This window comes from Aplidium turbinatum, chromosome 15 (assembly GCF_918807975.1).
Source record: "Aplidium turbinatum chromosome 15, kaAplTurb1.1, whole genome shotgun sequence".
Lineage (NCBI taxonomy): Eukaryota > Metazoa > Chordata > Ascidiacea > Aplousobranchia > Polyclinidae > Aplidium > Aplidium turbinatum.
The window spans coordinates 22,356,811-22,375,851 of record NC_137486.1 but is presented as its reverse complement, the minus strand read 5'-3'; the positions used below and the strand labels follow the sequence as shown (position 1 = coordinate 22,375,851).

General features: G+C 34.9%; 1 protein-coding gene across 2 annotated transcripts in view; it reads right to left on the bottom strand.

Annotated features, from left to right (window-relative positions):
- Positions 1 to 19,041, bottom strand: part of LOC145784171 (uncharacterized) — a 47,822-nt gene that overhangs the window by 13,566 nt on the left and 15,215 nt on the right. For both annotated transcript variants that reach the window (XM_082595935.1, XM_082595936.1), the window contains 9 exons: positions 18,608 to 18,730; positions 15,715 to 15,837; positions 14,758 to 14,880; positions 9,041 to 9,163; positions 8,296 to 8,322; positions 7,416 to 7,538; positions 6,366 to 6,488; positions 5,051 to 5,077; positions 4,132 to 4,158 (listed from right to left, as the gene is read on the bottom strand). In XM_082595935.1, coding sequence (XP_082452061.1) covers positions 4,132 to 4,158; positions 5,051 to 5,077; positions 6,366 to 6,488; positions 7,416 to 7,538; positions 8,296 to 8,322; positions 9,041 to 9,163; positions 14,758 to 14,880; positions 15,715 to 15,837; positions 18,608 to 18,730 — 819 coding nt within the window. The remainder of the gene's footprint in view (positions 1 to 4,131; positions 4,159 to 5,050; positions 5,078 to 6,365; positions 6,489 to 7,415; positions 7,539 to 8,295; positions 8,323 to 9,040; positions 9,164 to 14,757; positions 14,881 to 15,714; positions 15,838 to 18,607; positions 18,731 to 19,041) is intronic.

Below are 19,041 nucleotides of genomic sequence, written 5' to 3'. Positions count from 1 at the left end.
ATTTTGTGACGTCATCGTCAAAATCAAATCTTAAACAAGCAAAATGCATTTTCACCACTAGTGTTCCTAACTGTTGAGGCTTAATTCTCTCCATAGTTTCCAAGAGCATGTCAAACATACAAAAATTAATTCTGCACTGTTAAGCTATCCGAAAGGCATCGAATGAAAGTGTTCTTTGTTGAAATAAAGAGTTCAACCGTCAGGAGCATGGCTTAACAGGTCAATAATGGGCAATTTTGGCAAAAACAGAAATGTTTAAGCCTCTCAAGGCAGGGTATCCTATCATCTGAGAACAAAATGGTTGTTATTTTCAGCTTGCACATGGTCAAAACCATAGAAATAATTGCGAGGAGCTAAACAGTATTTTTTTGTATTTTGAACAGGTCTTGCAAAGCATGCAAGCTCAAGTATTACCACGGAAGAAGGAAATGCGGTGACGCACGTTCCTGTCAAAATTAAAGCTCTTCGTGTTTTAATGGTTTTAAAAAGTTAAATGCAAAGTACTTGTTTTAATTAAAACATATGTGTCGAAATGATGTCAAATTGATACTGAAATTCGACTTTTTTACTGTGTTTTCAGGCAAGTTTTAACCAAAATAAATACTGGCGCTGTTTGTCTGCTTTTACACAACTCATCAGACAATGACTGGATTCTGTAAGAACCTGAAAGTTCCTACAGTAGGCTACTGGTTGGTGGGAAACCTCTCGCACAGCTAAATTTCGGTATTTGAAAGTTATCGAAGTGAACCACATGGAAACGTGCCTGGTATAGCTTTAAATATCAATGTAATGTCTTCAAAATACAGTTGTTCTGATGGATTTCAAACAAAATATATCTGCTTACTACAAGTTGCAAGTGGATTTGTAAAATTTTGAATGTTCAAACTATTGTTGAAGCAACTCAGACAAAGCTATTTGAGAAACGAACTGTTTTTGAAAAGAAACTTAAGCAACTTTTATTTTCTTTAAAAGTTGATTTTGTCAAAAAAGGCTCAACGTAGTCAATACATTCCTTTGCTTCAGTCAACCCAGATGGGAGAACATTTTGACAACTCGCTTCATGCACCAACAGATGCGTTTCAACAATTTAAAGAAAAATATATTATTAGCCAGCAACAATGCATTCTACAATTAGAATGCTATATGACGTCATACTGCAGTGAACTATTTGTCACAAGAAGTGAACTAAAACAATGAAGAATCGCAGCCAATGGTCGGCCGATTGCGTGCGTTGTGTTCTGATCAATGACAACTAGACCAAGACAAAGCCTGACAAGAATATGCGAGTGAGGTTGGATTTTGCTGCGGCCTTGGAACGGAAAAAGGGTTGGATCAAGCTAAAGCTTCGATCAGACATTTACGGTTGGGAAGGAAACTGGAGATTATCGAACGACGCACAACATCATCTGAAAAACTGTTTGTTTTAAATTGTGGATAAAACAAACAATGTTTAAGAGAAAAAGGTGAGGAGCACATCGCGAAAGGGTCACCTCGTTGCCAATTCTCGGGTTGTTTATGACATCACGAACGGTATTGAGAAAGACAAAAAGTCATCTACGTCACAAAATGCAACCACTGACGGAAGAAGATCAAGTTATGTTAAAATTTTGCAATCGAAACTTTTTGCATAGTCAAAATGAGAGAGCAGTCAAGCAAAGCAAGGCAGCAGTGGCCGAGTGGTTAGCGCGTTGGGCTCGCAGTCGAGAGCCTGCATGTTCGACTCCAGCCACCCGCACTTGCTGTTGTTTCTCTGGGCAAGAAACTTTACGATAATTGCCTCTACCCAGTGATCGATTTCGAGTAATGGGTAGTACCAAATTTAAGTCATAAGTAGAGTAGACAACCGGAAACAGACCTTGCCGTCGGCTGCAGCGTGGGTCAGGTGTACGTCGGAAGGCGTACACCGATGCATAGCGCTCAAGTCCGCTTTCCCGCAATGCAGGATAAAGATAATAAAACAAAAAACAAAAAAAACAAAAAAAAAGTTACAATGATATTTGAAAGTGATAGCAATTAAAGCAGCTTTCATCTAGAGCTACGTCCACAGTACAAATTATGCTCCACTGCACATGAAGATGGTTGGAAAGTTCCATGACATGGGTATTTGATGCCACGTTTCCAAATGAAGCGTTTAGAACGAAAAGTGACTAAGTCACAAAATACTACTAAGGAGATATTGACATGTACAGTTTTCAATTGCATTGTAAAATCAAGATTTAAAAGATTTTTTTGTTTTTACCATATGTCAGTGTCTACAACCTCAACCTAGTTTTGATTGCACTATTAATTGATTTTTTAGTTGAACTTGTCAAAAAATATTGATAATATTCTTTTTTGGACTTAGGCACTTTTCTTCAAAATTGCTGGACTTAGGCACGTTTAGACACAAATGATGGACTTAAGCACTTTTAAGTGTTCTATAGGCCTAACAAAATTTGCCATCTCTTACTCCAGATACTACTGTAAAGTAAGCTATTTAAATATATTTCTTCAAACCTCGTACTAATATGATATTGGAATAATCTGCAAAGAATTATTTTGGGTTAGAAATATCTTGAAAAAATTAGGCTGGTAGCACGTAATAACTGTTACTGGTAATTAATGGGGTAAAAAACAGGTAAAGTACAGAGACTTCCCCACCTTCATTGGCAATGTACAGTAGAATAATAATTGGGTTAGGCCTACTAGACTACATAACAATAATTGGGTACACTCTCAAAACCTTCTTCCCTTCATTAGTAGTGTAGTATAGAAGTAAAGAAGACTGGTAAATAGGCTAGGACCTTTACAGAATAAGTTATAAAAATAATAGTCCAATCTAATAGGCTACTTAATCTTAGGTTAAGTGTACTTCATTTCGTTATCTGCTGGCACCAACACTCCATCGAATAGCCTAATCATGTCCCATGAATATTGAGGTCTGCACTGCTAAACTTCTTGCAAACTGGAACTGTGGACTGCTGAATTTGAATCGAAAGCAGTAGGCCTATAAATACTACCGGTGTTTGATCACTTATTTGCAAAATATCTACAATTAAAAGCTGATAAAAGCACTACCGTTTTTAACACTACCAATGATCCTAATCCTTCACCTACCCTACCTAAACCAGAGGCAGTGTCCCAGTCTAAATAACCGGTAACCAGCTAATGACTTTATATCCTCTAAAATGGAACCCAATCGTCGTCGTCGTCATCGTCGTGTGAGCCTCTGGGGCCGAGGGTCTATCCTTTTACCACCCCAGATTCATTATGTTCCCGGACTACACTGGACTACACTGGAAACCCGATCAAAAAGCAAAATAAAAATCATGTCACGTGGTTAAATGACTCGACGCTATTGGTCAGAACGGACTTAGCTACTTTTAGAAGAAAAAATTACCTTTCCGCTCAAAACCTGTATTCGAAAATGATGGCTTAGCAACCTTTATACCAAAATATTTTTGTGTCTGGTGACAAAGGACAATGAAAGCAATACGTTTTTGTACTTAACTCAATTCGAGTGAAAATGTGACTTAGTCACTTTTCGTTCTAAACGCTTCAAATGTTCTTTTTTATTTTCAAAACTTAATGATCCGCAAACACAACCCAGGCAGCCCATCTTATCGAGAACCAGTCATGCATGAAGTTCCTAGATGGATGCTATCGCGCCAGTTTTCGTAAACAGGTACCGACCTTGCTCAAGGAAACATAAAGAAACTGAGGAACAAACCAAATATCATGGACCCACTTCGGTTGAGTTCAGCAAGCCATAGCCCTAGGAAGGACCCTAAAGATTACTCTAGAGCGGAGTACTGTTTATAATCATGAGAGAATTCAAGAGTGTATAGTCGAAGGGGGCGTCACTCCGCAATCGACAGCATGTCTTTACTCGTTTTGCCCAAGACACAACTACATGCCTTTGAACGGTGTCGGACCGGTGCCCTATCGATCGTTATTAAGGCACGACTTCATTGGCACTAATTGAAGTTTAATGAAGTGACGGACTCTTCAGTACGGAGCACATTTGTGACATTAGCTAATTGATATAACTTAATAATGAAAGCAATGAAGAATAACACGAAGTTTTGTAGTTACTTGAAGAAAACAACGAAAAAATTTTGTCTAACAAACTCGATCGTGAGTCAAACTTACCTGGTGTGAGAGGAGTAGTGGGTGGAACTGAAAGCAAAAATAATCATTTGTAGTTTTGCATAAGCGTGCTGTTCAATTATTTTTTTTAATTCTTTGTCTTAGACTAACATCGTTTCAAGCGACATCTGAGTTTAAGAACAAAAATTGAACAAAATTGCATCAAATTTCCTTCCGATTTATATTCAGTATTGGAAACAAGTGAGTGAACACGAAAATCAAGAAATGAAACAAAGGACTAACCAAATGCTTGCTGAAGTAGCCAGAAAATTAAACTATTTTTATTTAACTAATTACAAAATGTTGTAAAAAGTGTCTGATGGAACAAACTGTCTGTTGATCCTATAAACTTCATGACCCACGAAATATTTAACTTATCGGCATCGTTTATGTAAATGTTGGATAAATATTGGTTATAAAGGAGCATTGACGACCTTTAATAACTATAATAAAAAATATTTATTGTTCTCATCAGAAATACTGTATAAAATTTGTGCAATTTAAAATTGTTTCCGAAGTTTGTTTGATTTTTATGGGAATTTTAAACTAGAAGGCAAACAATAGTGTCCGCGCCCAAACAGAAGATTCAACCCAGATTTACTTACCAGAAGTGGAATCAGTAGATGGAAACAAAGAATAGCAAACAATTAATATGCACCAAAAATGATAGCTTCATATTTTCATTCACCTTTTCTTCAGAAAGCACAAAATTTATTATCACATTGACTTATCGTGTATGGTGGAAGCTACATGGGCATTCAATAGCTTAAGATGAAATTGAAAATAATTTGAAAATAAGAAAAAATTATAAAAAGCTTAGATTCCTTTCTAAGTGGCTTGTTTACTTTAACGTTGATTTAGCCAAAAGTTGACAAATTGCATTCAAGACCAAATAAAAGTTTCAACCACAGAATTAACTTACCTGGGTAGGTGGTTGTGGGTGCATCGGCTGAAAACAAAACGAAAATATTAATAAACTAATTATTTGATCGGCATTATTTGCTATCTGCTTGAATGTTGGATAAAGCAAAAAAAATAATCATCAAACATTTCAACTCGTGAAAAGAAAAATATTGATCATCGTTGTTGCAAATATTAAATTGTATCAAATTAAAATTGTTGTCAACATTTGTAAGATTTTATTGGAAAGATTCAACCAAACGCCCTTTGAAGGTTGGGGGGGGGGCTGTCAATTCAACTTTTTTGTATCAACAGTTGTATCTCTAAAACCACTGAGGCTGCGACTACGTGATTTCTTGACTTTTCCTAACTTTTATTCACCTCTATTGAGCTGAAATTTTGAGCGAATAAAGGTTATAAATTGAGAGATATAAGGCATTTCTCAGCACATCTTCTGAAATATTTCATATTCCATTGTTCAAAATTTTTCCACCAGATGGATGAAAGCAATTAATTTGGCCCATGTCTTGTTAATCAAATGATTTAAATTGAGATTATGTAAAAAAAATTTAATCACAACATTGCAATGCATGTTTTTCATTACTCTATCAAAAAATACCAAATAATTCAAACGTCATAAGTCACATCAACATTTCAACGTATATAAGCAGTTCTAAAATCTATATAGTTTTAATTTTCGGATATGCTCTGCGTGAATAATTTTACAAAGTGAATCCCAAATTTTGAAACCGTGCCTTAAAAAATAACAGAGATATCACTCCTAAAGCATAAGAAGAATCGACAGCCCCCCCCCAAACTGAGCAAGACTCCAAGGAGCCCAACCGCCTAAGGGACATTTGTTCCACGTTTCAACCCAGAAAAAGATTAAACGTTTATAACGTTAAAAGTTATAAACGTTTAAAAAGATTGATTGACTATTTTCTATTTCAAGTTTCATTTAGGAATTTCTATTCTTCTACGAGTTTCGGTTCGATCTCATAGCTCTGGTTAAGAGTTTAATGTTTGAAATTAATTGCAATAAAAGTTAGCTTTTGAAAGAAAATATCACTTTTCATTTCGAACTACAGGTATTTAGGCTGGTCTCTGCAAAAGAACTTGGTTGTCAAAAGGAGTGTAGTTAAATGACTTCCATTCAGGCACCATGATAGGATAAGTAGTAAATGAATCTTAATAGGGTGCAGTTTTAAACAGCAAAACTTCTAAAAAAAATTAAATTTTAATACAAAAAAGCAACAAGAAAATATTCACTTTTTGTTTATCTGGAAAACTTTATTTAAAATATTTTTTAATTATTCTTTAAATTCGTTGAATCAAACCTGCGCAATGAATTCCATCCCCAATTAATGCATCGAGACAGAAACAAGTGTAGGATCCATCAGTGTTGTTGCACGACCCGCCCAAACCACAGACCCAGGTTCCATCATCGCATTCATTAATGTCTGAAAAAATGAACTTTTCCATTTTTTATTATTTACTTTTAAAACTTTTCAAAGTTTATTTTTTTGTTTAATTTCTCACAACTCTTTACCTACGCAACCAATTTCACTTGCAGTGAATACATTTTCACAAGAACAACCCGAAGCATCTGTTCCTGTGCTTAGACAACCGGAAGGATATTCATTTGTAAGAAATTCAATGTAATCCTCTGTGATTTGCAGAAATGCAAAATAAAGTAATGACATTGGACATAAAACTGGTAGTGGATGTCGCATCTATAGCTTTGAAAAGCTTCTGCTGTTAGCAGAGCCAAATTCCGAACCTAGGCCGGTCTTCTTCTTTTATTGTCGCACTTGATTCCAAGCATTGACTGCCTCTTGTGTGAAAAGTTTCCAAGATTCTCTGTTGTTTGCTTTGTGTATTAGGTTGTTGGTGTTAGTTTTTGCCGGTAGTTAGTATAAACAACGTGTGGGTTTTGATACAGTGTATTTAGGTTCAGTTCATTTCGTTCTGGAAAAAAAAATCTGTTTCTTCGACGATAATATTATTAATTTATACAAAATAGGCATTTGCTAGGCTGCTAGCCTATATGTTAGATTATAAAGTTTAGTGTTAAGTTTGTTTTTTTTAATGGTGTCTTGTTTTTGGGACCGGAAAATGTCATCGGTAGCGGGTCCAAACTTGTGTCTCAAATGCTCCACGTGTATTTCTCATTGTCTTTACTAATGATTTGACGAAAATATTTGCGAGCTTAGTAAAATGCTAAATTAAACAATATAAAGCCTTACAGTCATTTGGAATCCATAAAAATTAATACGATTGAAGTTTTTACAAAAGTTTGTAGCCTACATCATCAATTTGTTGAACTGGAGCAAGGTTTTTGAGTTTGCAAATTAGAAGTTTGACAACATTCTTTATAAACTTCCCACCTGTGCATGTAACGCCATCACCACTCCATCCAGGGTGGCATGCACATTCAAAAGATCCCAAAGTGTTTATGCAGTCGGCTTGTGGAGAGCAGTTGTCTGTTGCAGTCAAACATTCATCGATATCTGGAAGATTAGCAATTTATTTATATATAATTGATTAAACTACCATTTAACGTTTTATAGACAGAGAAAACTTTTTCTCAAACTGTAGAAAATTTCATTATCAGATCACCGCTTCAATGCGTGCGATGGAAATCTACAGATAAATCTGCATCAGGCATTGCAGAGTGCAAAAAACAGTGTTGCAAAACGCGTTTTCGAATATTAAGTTCTCATCAGTGCAACTACGTTTATGAACGCAATAACAACGGTTAAATTTAAACTCAATACAATAGATTACAAACATTACAAGGACATATTCTCAGTGTTCAATTGAATATTAGTAAATCCAGAGACATCAGAAAATCACTTCCCGCATGCAATTCCAGACCGATATTACTCGCTTAAGGTTTTTTTTTGTTAAAACAAACTTAATGTTCAAAGCAAAAAAAGCCATCACAATGAACATCTACCGAAGTATACCGAAGTATACTAATTATGTATGATAACTGTGTTAATCAATAATACTTAACCAAAGTAAAATTTCCTCAAAACAGTTGACCAAGCACATTTTAGTCAATGTATACGGTAGAAGCTACATACGCGGGTATTCAATAATTTAAAAACAAACTGAAAAGAAATTGAAAAGCAAGATGGGAAATAATTATAAAAAGCTTTGATTCCTTTTTAAGTGGCTTGATTACATTAACGTTAATTTAGCCAAAAGTTGACAAATTGCATTCAAGACCAAATAAAAGTTTCAACCACACAATTAACTTACCTGGGTAGGTGGTTGTGGGTACATCGGCTGAAAACAAAACGAAAATATTAATAAACTAATAATTTGATCAGCATCATTTGCTATCTGCTTGAATGTTGGATAAAGCAAAAAAAATAATCATCAAACATTTCAACTCGTGAAAAGAAAAATATTGATCATCGTTGTTGGAAATATTAAATTGTATCAAATTAAAATTGTTGTCAACATTTGTAAGATTTCATTGGAAAGATTCAACCAAACGTTAAACATTTGTTCTACGTTTCAACCCAGAAAAAGATTAAACGTTTATAACGTTAAAAAGTTATAAACGTTTAAAAAGATTGATCGACTTTTTTCTAATTCAAGTTTCATTTAGGAATTTCTATTCTTCTACGATTTTCGGTTCGATCTCATAGCTCTGATTAAGAGTTTAATGTTTGGTGAGATCTTTGTCTGAAATTAATTGCAAAAAGTTTGCTTTTGAAAGAAAATATCACTTTTCATTTCGAGCTACAGGTATTTAGGCTGGTCTCTGCAAAAGAACTTGGTTGTCAAGAGGAGTGTAGTTAAATGACTTCCATTGAGGCACCATGATAGGATAAGTAGTAAATGAATCTTAATAGAGTGCACTTTTAAACAGCAAAACTTGTAAAAAAAATTAAACTTTAATACAAAAAAGCAACAAGAAAATATTCACTTTTCGTTTATCTGGAAAACTTTATTCAAAATAGTCTTTTAATTATTCTTTAAATTCGTTGAATCAAACCTGCGCAATTAATTCCGTCCCCAATTAATGCATCGAGACAGAAACAAGTGTAGGATCCATCAGTGTTGTTGCAAGACCCGCCCAAGCCACAGACCCAGGTTCCATCATCGCATTCATTAATGTCTAAAAAAATGAACTTTTTCATTTTTTTATTACTTACTTTGAAAACTTTTCAAAGTTTATTTATTTGTTTAATTTCTCACAACTCTTTACCTACGCAACCAATTTCACTTGCAATGAATCCATTTTCACAAGAACAACCCGAAGCATCTGTTCCTGTGCTTAGACAACCGGAACGATTTTCATTTGTAAGAAATTCAATCTAATCCTCTGTGATTTGCAGAAATGCAAAAAAAAGTAATGACATTGGACATAAAAACTGGTAGTGGATGTCGCTTCTATAGCTTTGAAAAGCTTCTGCTTTATTGTTAGCAGAGCAACCCTTTCAGTGCCACGCTTTTTTGATGAAATTTTTAGGATTTAGCTTGAGCAAAGGCTTTGATTTTGAACTGCTGTATTTTGAGAACCGTAACTGCTAGAAAAACAATCAAAACATGAAAGTTGTTGCATTTTCAACAGTCTTTTACACTATGTTTACAAATTTTGTGTATTTTTATTTTAAAATGCCTTAACTTACTAAAATTTCTGACAAACTACAAAAATTCTGCGTTTTTTTGACTTTTTTCGCTTGCGTTTAGATATCTGAAAAAAATTTTCAAACTGCGATAAACTTCACCGGTAGACAGTGCTGTGTCAAGGGGGGGCCAAGGGGGGCCCGGCCCCCGGGCCCACCACCTCAGGGGGCCCACAAGTAATAGACTTTTGCGCGTCAATGTCATGTTTTTTAGCTGCTAAAGTTTACTGCGTGTACTTCCATTGAGAAGATAATTTAGGTCCGATACCAATGAGATGCCGGGCCTGGGCCCTTGTACCAAAATATCTCAAAAATCACCATATTATCTTGAATCAAAGTTAAAATAGGCTGCGACTACATTAGTAAAATCATTTGTATATATTTGAAACAAAACAGGTTGATTGCAATTGAATACTTGAAATTAAGAAGGGCCCAATTCCAACAAAGGTGTGTTTAAAATAAATGTGTTGTAGTTACTTTGTGATGGAATTTCAGGGGGCCCACATGTAATAGACTTTTGCGTTTCAGTAACAATGTGTTTTTTAGTTGTTAAAGTTTACTGCGTGTAGCCTACTTGTCCATTAAGAAGATAATTTAGGCCCGGTACCAATGAGATGCTGGGCCCTTATACCAAAACATCTCTAAAAACACCACATTATCTTAAAGAAAAGTTAAAATATGACAACATTAGTAAAATTACCTGTATTTGAAATAAAACAGGTTGGTTGCAATTGAATACGGTACTTGAAGTCAAGACGGGCCCAATTCCCACAAAAGGTGTGTTTAAGATAAATGTGTTTTAATTATTTTGGTTGTTTATTTTTTCGTATTTTGTGGTAGAACTTTGGAATTGGCAACTGTTGAACTGAAACCACTTTATACACTGGTAGGATCACCATACTTTGTAAGCTACTGTTAAACCCGAAGTAGACAGCTCATTTTAAATTGATTGTCATAAATGGGAAAATTATGTAAGACATTTGCATAACTTTATTGACATTTGCATAACCTTGTCTAAATTTTGCAAAAGCATAGATTGAAACCTTTCTTTAGCATACCGGGTAAGGTGAAAGCGTTCATGTTTTGTAGGTTAGCTTCTCTTTAGCATAAACTTTAAGAGTGAGGTACGATTGATTTTGAAGTCTGCCAATAACTAAACAAGACACATAAAATACTTTTTGTAATACTGGACTAGCTGAAAGTTTGGTTGGTCTATTGATATCCCTTTTAACAATAAAGTATTTTTCTACATCTACTGTATAACTTGCAAGGTAAAAGTCTTTTTTGAAGTGTCATAAGCTGCATTAAGGCTGTTGCACTTTTGGCTTAATGTTTTGGTTTTACAGGGTGTTTTGTTTTCTTAAGCTTAACTTCAAAGTGAATGTTTCTGGTTTACATGGTAGTCTAGTTCTAGAATGGTGTAACCTTGCTATGTACCAAGATTTCATTCAGCATTTCATAAAGAAGATGTCTTGTTTGAACTACCGACATTCTTGCTTTGAACATTTCAGATTTATAAACAAAACTCTCAAAGAGGAATTCTTTGAAATGGCTGACCATGGAGGTTTGTCAGAACCAAGCAAACTTTGCTTTGCCATTATTGCCATTGAAGTACATTCGTTTACTATGATTACCAATGGTGCAGATGTGCTGCAAAAGTTTTGCAGATGTTCCAAACAAGGGAATGTTTTTCTCAAAGCTCTTTGCATAGTTTTTTTTCAAAAGTTATGTTGAGCCAAATGTTAAACCTTGAATGTACCAGAAACCATGAAGCATTTAATGCGATCTTTACCCATGTCTTTAATTGCTGTGGTAAGAACCAGATAAAGTGACCAGCAGGCCACAAGCTGAAGAACAACCACCAAAAGTAAGGCAAACAATTCAAAAACTGACCTCAACAAAGGTCAGCAAGTAATAAGCGGACATCGGACATTGAGTAGTGTAATAATCAATTCACCTGCCTTTAGATGTAGGCCATAAAAATGTTTGTCTTATTTGTAGCCTATTCCATTTCTGCAGTCATATTTTGTTTACTGCTAAAAAATTGTAAACAGTAAACAAATTAGCATTTCTCATAGATTAATTAGCATTTCATTTTTAGCATTTACAATCCCGTAATTATAAATATCCCTGACTTTACAGAGGTAGCTATCAGCAAGTGTAACCAGCATACATTTAGATACCAGTATAATAAGTATTTTATGACAGTTACCAGGATTTTGTTTGTGATTTCAAATCGTTGCTGCTTTATATTTCATTTCTTTCATTCCAAGCAAAGATGAAGGTATAACTTGATAGACCTGTGTTTACTATAAATTATATTTCTGCTGTGTTCTGTACACTGCTGGGTTGATGGTTGTTTATGAAGTTATAAAAGTTTAACTAGGTAGTAGTTATTGTGCAGTAAGCATTACAACATTTCATTAAGCACCAGTAACCTATGAAGGCTTTCTGAGTACTGCAAAGTTGTCAGTGAGTATTGAAGCTGTTAGACCTTACCTCATCATCATCAACAGTATCATAGCCGATGCGGCCTTTGATGAACTAGATGCTCAGTTCGTAAATTTTTCCAGTGTTCCCTTTGTCGCGCAGTGTCCCAAAGTGTTCTTGGTTGGCTGATTGATGTATTGAAATTGGATATAAATGTTGTTCTTTGTCTGCCACGAGCACGTTTCCCGAGAAGGCGGCCGCTTAGACAGAGATTTTCGAAATCTTCTTTTCTGATAATGTGACCGAGAAATTTGAGTTGCCTTTGAGTTATGTTGTTCAATAGTTCCTTATCTTGATGTACTTGGTTCAAAACTTCTGCATTTGTGATGTGATCAGTATATGAAATCCTGAGCATTCTTCTGTAAAACCACATAACCACAGACCTTACCTAGAAACCTCTTAACTAGTGTTGCACTGTAAATATTGCTCCGTTTTGTTAAAGTTTATAGTAATTTTCTTATGTATGCTGTGATTCCTGTGAAGTAGTTGCAACATGTGATAAAGTTATTAAACTTCATCTACATAAGTCAGCACTCATGCCCATGCACCATTCCAATAACAGCTGTTTTTAGCATGACCAATGGTGTTTGCATATGACAAAAATAATTACATGTAGTAAAGTTAATTCAACAGTTAGATTACAGCAACTGCTGCTCATAATAATTGTGCTTCTTAAATTCAACAACCACAATGTTCCAAAAATAAAGCAATTAATAAAAAAAAATGTTTTAGTGAAATATAGCATGATTAACAACAGGTTTCTAATAATAGTGTATCTTGTGTGAGTAGGCCTAGTTAATAAACCATGTACGCCATTCTGTGCTGTTATAAATTACCACTATTCTGTTGTGAATTGAAAGTATGTCACTAGATTGGTAACTATATATATACTGTTTTTATCATACTAAAGTTCCTGATTATGCGCATTTGAGTTTTGAGTACACTTGAGTTTTCATGTTAGCATTTTGAATGGGTACTTGGGTAGCTTTTTGAAAGTATTGTAATGGTGAGTGGTTTAATCAATCAATCACTGGTTTATGTTTTTTCACAAAATATTACACCAAATGCACTGGTACATTACATAAAAGTGAGATAGGAAGGAAGCGAAAGACCTTATGAGGTCACCAAGTCAGCCTCCACCCCAGTGATCCTATAAGGCAAAACATAATTACCACTTGGTGAAAGTGTTAAAATGTTGTTTGTTAAAGCATTTGTGAATTCACTTTATTTTTTGCACTTCTAAACTGTTTTGCTATGTTATGGCTATACATTTAAAAATAATAGGTTAGTGAAATTTCAGATGCCAATTGTAATTTTTGGAAAAAATTGCTTTCAAATGTAACTAACCAATTTAAAATTCTCATAATTTTGTCAATTCTTGTCCGATATAAAAAATTGTATGAACTCAATGTGATAAGCATGTCAAATTTTTATGCTAACTTCTACTGTGTGATATAAGATCTGGGTTGAATGACCCCTACGCTTCATGACCGTTGCCAGTATGTTTAGAAATCGTTAACACTTTTGGCTTTCATTGCAAGCAAAGGTGTAGGTGTGACTTGATAGACCTGTGTTTGCTCTTATTTACATTTGTATTGTTTTCTTAACTGGTGAGAAAGTGTAGTGAAGTGAACCACCTTTCCATATCAGTGCAGTTAACATACACACTATATTATCATAAGTCTGCTTGCCGATAAGGGGCCCAAAATTATTTTGGCCCCGGGGCCCACCAAGGGCTTAACACAGCACTGCCGGTGGACGTCAGGCAAGTACTACGCTTGTCGCACAAAGGTTGTCACGGAGATATTGACGCGTTTTGCGAAGAACTGGATATACCTCACTTTACACAAAAAATGACAGTTTTTTGTAAATAATTGATAATATAATTGCAGAAAAAATTTAAATACAAACCTAGTAATTTCTTTCAACTTTTAGACAATACAAAAACCTCTTTCAGACAATACCTCTTTCTAAAACAGTCAGACTCATGCAGTTTGGCAAACAAAAAGACCAGATTTATTTATTTATCAAATAACCAGTGCGGTCCAGGGGTGACCTCGTGTATACGCGCGGTCGGCACCGAACCTTGGCCGGTAGTTAATATAAACAACGTGTAGGTTTTGATGCAGTGTATTTAGGTTCAGTTCATTTCGTTGTGGAAAAAACTGATGATTTTTGAAAAGAAAAAAATATATGTTTCCTCGACGATATGTTATTTATTTATCCTAATTAGGTATTGGCTAGGCTACTAGCCTATATGTTAGATTATAAAGTTAAGTGTTAAGTTTTTTTTTTTAATGGTGTCTTGTTTTTGGGGCCGGAAAATGTCATCGGTAGCGGGTCCAAATTTGTGTCTCAACCCCCCCACGTGTATTTCTCATTGTCTTTACTAATGGTTTGACGAAAAAATTTGCGAGCTTAGTAAAATGCTAAAATAATGTAAAGCCTTTCAATCATTTGGAATTCATAAAAATTAATACAATGGAAGCTTTTTACAAATGTTTATAGGCTACGTCATCTATTTGTTGAACTGGAGCAAGGATTTTGAATTTGCAGATTAGAAGTTTGACAACATTCTTTATCAACTTCCCACCTATGCACGTAACGCCATCACCACTCCATCCAGGGTGGCATACACATTCAAAAGATCCATCAGTGTTTATGCAGTCGGCTTGTGGAGAGCAGTTGTCTGTTGCAGTCAAACATTCATCGATATCTGGAAGATTAGCAATTTATTTATATATGATAACTGTGTTAATCAATAAAAGTTAACCAAAGAAAAATTTCCTCAAAACAGTTGGCCAAGCACATTTTAGAGAGAAGGGGAAAACGCTTTTGCTTGTGACGTAATAAAGCAAGTCATAAAATCTTGGATCAGGTATCGAGCTGTAATGGAAGATGGCTCTGACTTAATTGGTTTTATGACGTCAAAAAAATACAAGCAAATATGTGAAACTGCTCTATTTATTATATAAGTAAGTATATCAAAACCAAAAGCCTGTCAGCCAGTGTGGCCACCGTTTGAGGGCACCACGTATACGTTGGCCCTCTACGCCCTAGTAGGCTTATGGCGTTCGTCTGCAGATCAAGTATACGAAAGAAATGAGCGCTGGGATATCAATCGACTTTTTTTCTGTTTCAAGTTTCATATAGGAATTTCTATTCTTCTACGAGTTTCGGTTCGATCTCATAGCTCTGGTTAAGAGTTTAATGTTTGGTGAGATCTCTGTCTGAAATTAATTGCAAAAAGTTTGCTTTTGAAAGAAAATATCACTTTTCATTTCGAACTAGCCTACATGTAATTTAGTCTCTGCAAAAGAAGTTGGTTGTCAAAAGGGGTGTAATTGAATGACTTCCATTCAGGCACAGGCACCATGATAGGATAAGTAGTAAATGTATCTTAATAGGGTGCAGTTTTAAACAGCCAAACTTGTAAAAAAAATTAAACTTTAATACAAAAAAGCAACAACAAAATATTCAATTTTTATTTATCTGGAAAACTTTATTTAAAACAGTGTTTCAATTATTCTTTAAATTCGTTGAATCAAACCTGAGCAATTAATTCCATCCCCAACATATCCGTCGAAACAGGCACAAAAGAAGGATCCATCAGTGTTTGTGCAAATCCCGTCGGGGCTACAATTATGGGTTCCCTCATCGCATTCATCACGGTCTGAAAAAATGAAGTTTGTCATTTTTTTATTATTTAGTTTCAAAACTTTTCAAAGTTTATTTTTTTGTTTAATTTCTCACAACTCTTTACCTACGCAACCAAATTCACTTGCAGTGAATCCACTTTCACAAGAACAACCCGAAGCATCTGTTCCTGTGCTTAGACAACCGGAACGATTTTCATTTGTAAGAAATTCAATGTAATCCTCTGTGATTTGCAGAAATGCAAAAAAAAAGTAATGACATTGGACATAAAAACTGGTAGTGGATGTCGCTTCTATAGCTTTGAAAAGCTTCTGCTCTACTGTTAGCAGAGCTTAACAAATTCCGAACCTAGGCCGGTAGTTAATATAAACAACGTGTAGGTTTTGATACAGTGTATATAGGTTCAGTTAATTTCGTTTTGGAAAAAACTGATGATTTTTGAAGAAAAAAAATATGTTTAATCGACCATAATACTATTATTTTATCCTAATTAGTAGGGCAAGTTTTTGCAACTTTTTTTACAGCTTCGGCAGCTTCCTAAATACTCAGAATTTATGTAGTATGATGTTTTAAGCTGTTTGTAGGAATTTTATATTGCAACTTTTTGCAACTTTTTTCTATTTTTCATGCAACTTTTTACGACAACTTTTATCAAGTATTGCGCAAAATGTAAAGGAATGATTTAAAAAACATGCTATTAAACTATTTCTAGTATGGTTCTGTTCTCTTTGATTTGCATAACAAAGAGCTATTATGTGATCGATTAACTGCATCTCAATGTTATCTATGACGCAACAGTTGACTTGCAAGCTAGAAGTTCAACAACCCCAGCCAAGCACGACAGTGCCCGAACCATGGCCATCTTTAAGTAGCCATGCCCGAACTAAATTAGAAGCGGATATATGACTTGGCTTTTGGCCAAGTCCGCATAAACGGAAACAGGTTGTGTCTAGTCTTTCGAAGTAAATAAATGGTAAAAAGCTAAATAAAATAAATGCAACTTTTTACTGCAACATTATTTAAAAGAATTAAGTGCAACTTTCTCACCATTTTAGTGCAACAAAAACTTGCCCTACTAATTAGGTATTGGCTAGGCTGCTAGCCTATATGTTAGATTATAAAGTTAAGTGTTACGTTTGTTTTTTTAGTGGTGTTTTGTTTTTGGGGCCAGAAAATGTCATCGGTAGCGGGTCCAAATTTTGTGTCCAAAACTGCCCCACGTGTATTTCTCATTGTCTTTACTAATGATTTGATGAAAAAATTTGCGAGCTTGGTAAAATGCTAAATTAAACAATATCAAGCCTTTCAGTCATTTGAAATCCATAAAAATTAATGCGATTGAAGCTTTTTACAAACGTTTGTAGCCTACAGCTTCGGCAGCTTCCTAAATACTCAGAATTTATGTAGTATGATGTTTTAAGCTGTTTGTAGGAATTTTATATTGCAACTTTTTGCAACTTTTTTCTATTTTTCATGCAACTTTTTAGGACAACTTTTATCAAGTATTGCGCAAAATGTAAAGGAATGATTTAAAAAACATGCTATTAAACTATTTCTAGTATGGTTCTGTTCTCTTTGATTTGCATAACAAAGAGCTATTATGTGATCGATTAACTGCATCTCAATGTTATCTATGACGCAACAGTTGACTTGCAAGCTAGAAGTTCAACAACCCCAGCCAAGCACGACAGTGCCCGAACCATGGCCATCTTTAAGTAGCCATGCCCGAACTAAATTAGAAGCGGATGTATGACTTGGCTTTTGGCCAAGTCCGCATAAACGGAAACAGGTTGTGTCTAGTCTTTCGAAGTAAATAAATGGTAAAAAGCTAAATAAAATAAATGCAACTTTTTACTGCAACATTATTTAAAAGAATTAAGTGCAACTTTCTCACCATTTTAGTGCAACAAAAACTTGCCCTACTAATTAGGTATTGGCTAGGCTGCTAGCCTATATGTTAGATTATAAAGTTAAGTGTTAAGTTTGTTTTTTTAGTGGTGTTTTGTTTTTGGGGCCAGAAAATGTCATCGGTAGCGGGTCCAAATTTTGTGTCCAAAACTGCCCCACGTGTATTTCTCATTGTCTTTACTAATGATTTGATGAAAAAATTTGCGAGCTTGGTAAAATGCTAAATTAAACAATATCAAGCCTTTCAGTCATTTGGAATCCATAAAAATTAATGCGATTGAAGCTTTTTACAAACGTTTGTAGCCTACGTCATCTATTTGTTGAACTGGAGCAAGGATTTTGAGTTTGCAAATTAGAAGTTTGACAACATTGTGGCCACCGTTTGAGGGCACCACGTATACGTTGGCCCTCTACGCCCTAGTATGGCGTTCATCTGCAGATCAAGTATACGAAAGAAATAAGGGCTGGGAGATTGATCGACTTTTTCCTGTTTCAAGTTTCATTTAGGAATTTCTATTCTTCTACGAGTTTCGGTTCGATCTCATAGCTCTGAGAGTTTAATGTTTGAAATTAATTGCAATAAAAGGTTGCTTTTGAAAGAAAATATCACCTTTCATTTCGAACTACAGGTATTTAGGCTGGCCTCTGCAAAAAAACTTGATTGTCAAAAGGAGTGTAGTTGAATGTCTTCCATTCAGGCATCATGATAGGATAAGTGGTAAATGTATCTTAATAGAGTGCAGTTTTAAACAGTCAAACTTGTAAAAAAAAAAAACTTTAATACAAAAAAGCAACAACAAAATATTCACTTTTTGTTTATCTGGAAAACTTTATTCAAAATAGTCTTTTAACTATTCTTTAAATTCGTTGAATCAAACCTGCGCAATTAATTCCATCCCCAATAAATCCTTCGGTACAGGCACAATAGAAGGATCCAAGAATGTTTATGCAAGTCCCGTCGGGGCTGCAATTATCGGTGTCGGTTTCGCATTCATCAATGTCTGAACAAATGAAGTTTGTCATTTTTTTTATTATTTAGTTTCAAAACTTTTCTAAGTTTATTTGTTTGTTTAATTTCTCACAACTCTTTACCTACGCAACCAAATTCACTTGCAGTGAATCCATTTTCACAAGAACAACCCGAAGCATCTGTTCCTGTGCTTAGACAACCGGAACGATTTTCATTTGTAAGAAATTCAATGTAATCCTCTGTGATTTGCAGAAATGCAAAACAAAGTAATGCCATTGGACATAAAAACTGGTAGTGGATGTCGCTTCTATAGCTTTGAAAAGCTTCTGCTTTACTGTATCT